At 44.7% G+C, this 4,054-nt stretch overlaps 1 protein-coding gene across 1 annotated transcript in view; it reads left to right on the top strand.

Annotated features, from left to right (window-relative positions):
- The window catches only part of CCDC109B (coiled-coil domain containing 109B), a 38,282-nt gene that overhangs the window by 721 nt on the left and 33,507 nt on the right, over positions 1 to 4,054 (top strand). The window contains exons 2-3 of the mRNA XM_010004108.1: positions 247 to 446; positions 664 to 850. Of these exons, the coding sequence (XP_010002410.1) occupies positions 247 to 446; positions 664 to 850 (387 nt within the window). The remainder of the gene's footprint in view (positions 1 to 246; positions 447 to 663; positions 851 to 4,054) is intronic.

Raw genomic sequence — 4,054 nt, 5'->3', positions numbered from 1 at the left:
TTCCTGCTGGGAACTTTACTTTTTAAAAAGTTGCAAATAAATTGCCTGTTTGACCAAGTGCTGCATCTGTGCCTGACTTGGTTGGGGAATAGGGGCATAGGGTGCTGCCTGCTCAGCTGCCAAGGAGTTAGGGAGCATTTTGAGGAAGAACTGACACGGTGGACTCTGCTTTTGCCAGTTCCTTCAGTAAGGCTCCCTTGGCTGCCTGTGCTCCTGTGCTGGGTCCTGCTCTTTTCGGCCTTGCAGCAATGTCAGCTATAGGCCATTGCTAGAGTCCTGGTTCTGCTCTTTGGACTTTGCCAGTGGCTCAGGAAAAGGAGTTGTGAGCCCTGTAGCAATGGTGAAGAAGGGAACTCCAGCAGAAACTCATAGCAGGAGAAGGATGAGGAGTGGGAGAAGGAAGAAAGAGCAGGAGAAGATCCTCATGATGACAGGGATCTGGCCAGGTTTTTTGCAAGGCATATCCAGTAGCCAGTGCAGAACCTGGCCTATAGGAGCTGGGTTGTGGAGGAGCTGGTGGGTGACCTTCTTTGCTTCTTCCAAGTTCCCTCATCAAATTGTTTCATCCTATTTCTGCAGCCAGCAATGAGTGCGAGCAGCACCTTCAAATGTTGGTGTCTCCATGAGGATGATGCTGCCTAACACCTGCTTGTGCCCCTGCAGCCCCTCCATGGGCATGCCTTCCACCTGGAGCTGGGAACCACACACAGGAGGTGCTGGCAAGAGACTCCTGTGTCCACGTGGAGCTGGACTGGACCCACACAAAGGAGCGGCTGGTGGACAACCTTCTGTGCTTCCTCCACCACCCTGATGATGCACTGAGGAAAGCCCTGTGTCAACCCCCTACCAGGTAACAGTGCTGCCCTTCTCCCACTTCTGCAAACTCCACCTAGCTGGCACCTTCAAGAAGACTGTTTTCATTGTGGTGATGGTTAACAGGGAGAAAGGCAACTCGGACATCTTGCTGAGCATCTGGTAGGACAAGGCTAGCTTCACTGTCTTTTGCTTTCTCTTTGATAGAATTGTACTTCTTAAGTCACATTTGGTCATCTCATGAGATCATGTTCAGCTTTCATGGGTCCTTAGGACTATAAGGTCTATCTTTTGGTTTTAGATAGTCTTTAGCAGGAAATGTTCTACTTAAAGTAGCTAAAGCAAGCATGTGGGATCGATCTGCCTTTTTCTTGCTGCGTCTGTCTAGTTTGTCAGCATACATCCAGTTTGGATGCTCCCTCCCTGGAAGTGTTCAAGGCCAAGTTGGATGGGGCTTTGAGCAACCTGATCTAGTGGAAGGTGTCCCTGCCCATGCAGGGGGATTGGATCTAGATGATCTCTAAGGTCTATGCATATACATCTATGCATATTTGTTTTCTTGAGTGATGGGAACATCATCCTCTAATTAGGGTCCTGATTAATTTTGTCATCCAAGTCCTATAGCTGGCTAAAGAAGATTATCATTACCCTCTAAATAGGCTATGTACCTTCTCTTTCTGAACACATTTGGAATATGATGGATAGCACCTTCAGCCACATTCTTCCCTGTGGTGAGGATAGAGATTTCTGCACTGAGAGTTCTGTGGCTCTGACAGTTGAGTTAGTGAGACCTGTCTGGAATTAGAGCTTGATATTTTGCCCAGGGAAAACGTTTTTACTTCAGAAGATTGTCTATGTCTCTCTGTCTTTCCTGAAAGTTTGTTCTTTTTTTTTTTTTTTTATCCTTGACAAAGATTTGAAATGAATGTCCCAATATACATGAGGCAGACACTTGGGTACTCGGACACACTGTGGCCAGGGTCCCCTCTTTTACCCCTTAGTTTCACACTTTTCTAGAGCTTCATCTGGTTGTATTTTAGTAAATAATTTCCTCTTTAAAAATGCCTTTGGGAATATGACTTGAAACATAAGTCTGAGGTCTCTAATAATTTGCTTGTTTTGCTAAAAGTTTTCTTACTGGAACTGAGTCCAGTCATGTCTGTATAAGATAAAGACAAGAACCCTGATGTTCTGCATCCATAAATGAAATGCCATTTCTTATTGGCTGAGCTTGTAGATACCAGAAGGGAGGAGATTGACTTGCATTTCATAGAAGAAGGAAGCTGATTCCAAGCTAGTTTCAAGCTGACGTAACCTACCTCCTTGTTACCAACTGCACTGTAAGCACAGTGGGGGCAAGACAAAAGTCTGGTGACTAGCAAGTCATCCCAAAAGCTGTCCCCATTGAACAGCTCTCAGGTTCAGACCTTGTTTTAGTGGTTGCACTCAAGAAATGTTGCCATTTACTGCATTTTATGTCTATTTTAATGGTATCTGTGACTGTAGTGATGTTTCATGCGATTTTTTTATATTTACTGAACTTGATGAGTATGAACAGCTACATACCATGACAGTTTTATGTAGGCTCTTCTTTGTCAAGTGTTAATTATGTATGGTGTTAGTTTAGAAGTGAAATATATTATGAATATGTTTTGAGGTATGATTTGAAAAAAACCCCTACCTTACAATGAACAGTGAGAACTTACAGTGGAAACTGGAAGACACAAAACATTGCTTAGTTCACAAAGCCAGGGTTTCCTCATAAGGCAATCTGAAGGGTGTGAAACATAAATGTAGGGTAGGTTTTTCAGAGAGTCAAAGTAATCATTTTAAATGTGGAAGTGACACGTGGCACAGCTAGTAAAATGTTCTTTTGTTTTTTGTGGCATGTAGAAAAAAAATTAGTTTTTCATTCCTAGTCCCCTGCAGAAGCCAATATCCACAATTTGCTGTAAGCAGCAGTGCTTCTTTGCTCCTTAGTGACTTAAAAACAGAGTACAGAAAGTAAATATGGCACTGCAACAACCAAAACAAAGTAATATCTTTTCTAGTGCTGATACTGATTTTTTCTCCTCAGAGACAGGCATCACTATGTGGCAGGAGTATATATTAAAAAAAAGCCAGTTACCATGACCTGGTTACCTCTGCTTGATGAAACCATAAATATTCAATCTTGAATTGATATTATTAACTCTTCAATCCTTTATTTCACCATTGGCAACTCTGTGAGCATTAATATAATTTACTTAACAAGATACATAAGTCCAGAAATCTCGTAATTTGGGTAAAGAAAACTTACTCCGATAACATTTGGGGAATTTTTTATATGATAAGGACTGTAATTGTACCATGTGTTACTGCCTTTGGGAGTCACTGCCTGTTAACAGTGCAACTTCTCTTCTGCCCCTTCCTGGGACCATCCTCACTTCAACAGATTGCAGTGATCCTGAAACAGGAATGAGCAGCTCAGTGATCTCAGCTGCATAAACTTTCCCTTCCACAGCTCAGAAGATGGACACAAGTGGGATCCTACTTAGTCTCCCGGAGCCATCCAGTAGAACCATCAAGCATGCAATTGGTTGTGCAGTTTTACCATGGCAGTTGCAGTTCTGCAGCAGCCCAGTTTCTCAGGTCCTTGTGTCATCATCTGGTAAAGTTAGTTTTGTTTTGTGCAGCACTGCTGTGGAGGAATAACGGGCAGAGAAAGCAGAGGAATCCAACCCTTCCCGGGATGTTTCCGTGATGTAACACCGTGGCCCTGACGCGCTTCGGTGGTTGGTACAGAAGTTGTGAGCGTGGACATTCTGTAGGATAAGGTGATATCCAGCAACTGACTGACTACAGAGAGGGTTAAGCCTTGCTGATGGCTCTGCTGCTGTAAGCAGAACTTTACAGTAAAATACCGGACTCAGAGTGTTTTCCCTCTGTGCTTTGCTGTTCGTTTCTGTGGTACCACAGCGTGTTTGTTTCGCTGAAACACGGGGAGTGACAAGCGTCCTGTTCCTCAAGAGCTGGCAATTTGGAAGGCAAACCCTCTAATACTCAGGCAGGTATTCGAGTAGGACAGAAATCGATTATTCCCTTAATCTCACTTATAAACATAGCCAATTAAATCAGCTCTCAACGACAAGCAGGGAGCTGCAGGGGCCGGGGGCAGCGCCCAGGGGGCTGGGCTGGGCTGGGCTGCGCTCCGCCGAGGCAGGCAGGGCCCGTCGCGGCTGCCGGCCCGGCCCGGCGCTGG

The sequence above is a fragment of the Chaetura pelagica genome, unplaced genomic scaffold, assembly GCF_000747805.2.
Source record: "Chaetura pelagica isolate M959 unplaced genomic scaffold, ChaPel_1.0 scaffold88, whole genome shotgun sequence".
NCBI lineage: Eukaryota > Metazoa > Chordata > Aves > Apodiformes > Apodidae > Chaetura > Chaetura pelagica.
The sequence above is the reverse complement of the archived record's forward strand: the minus strand, read 5'-3'. Positions and strand labels throughout refer to the sequence as shown.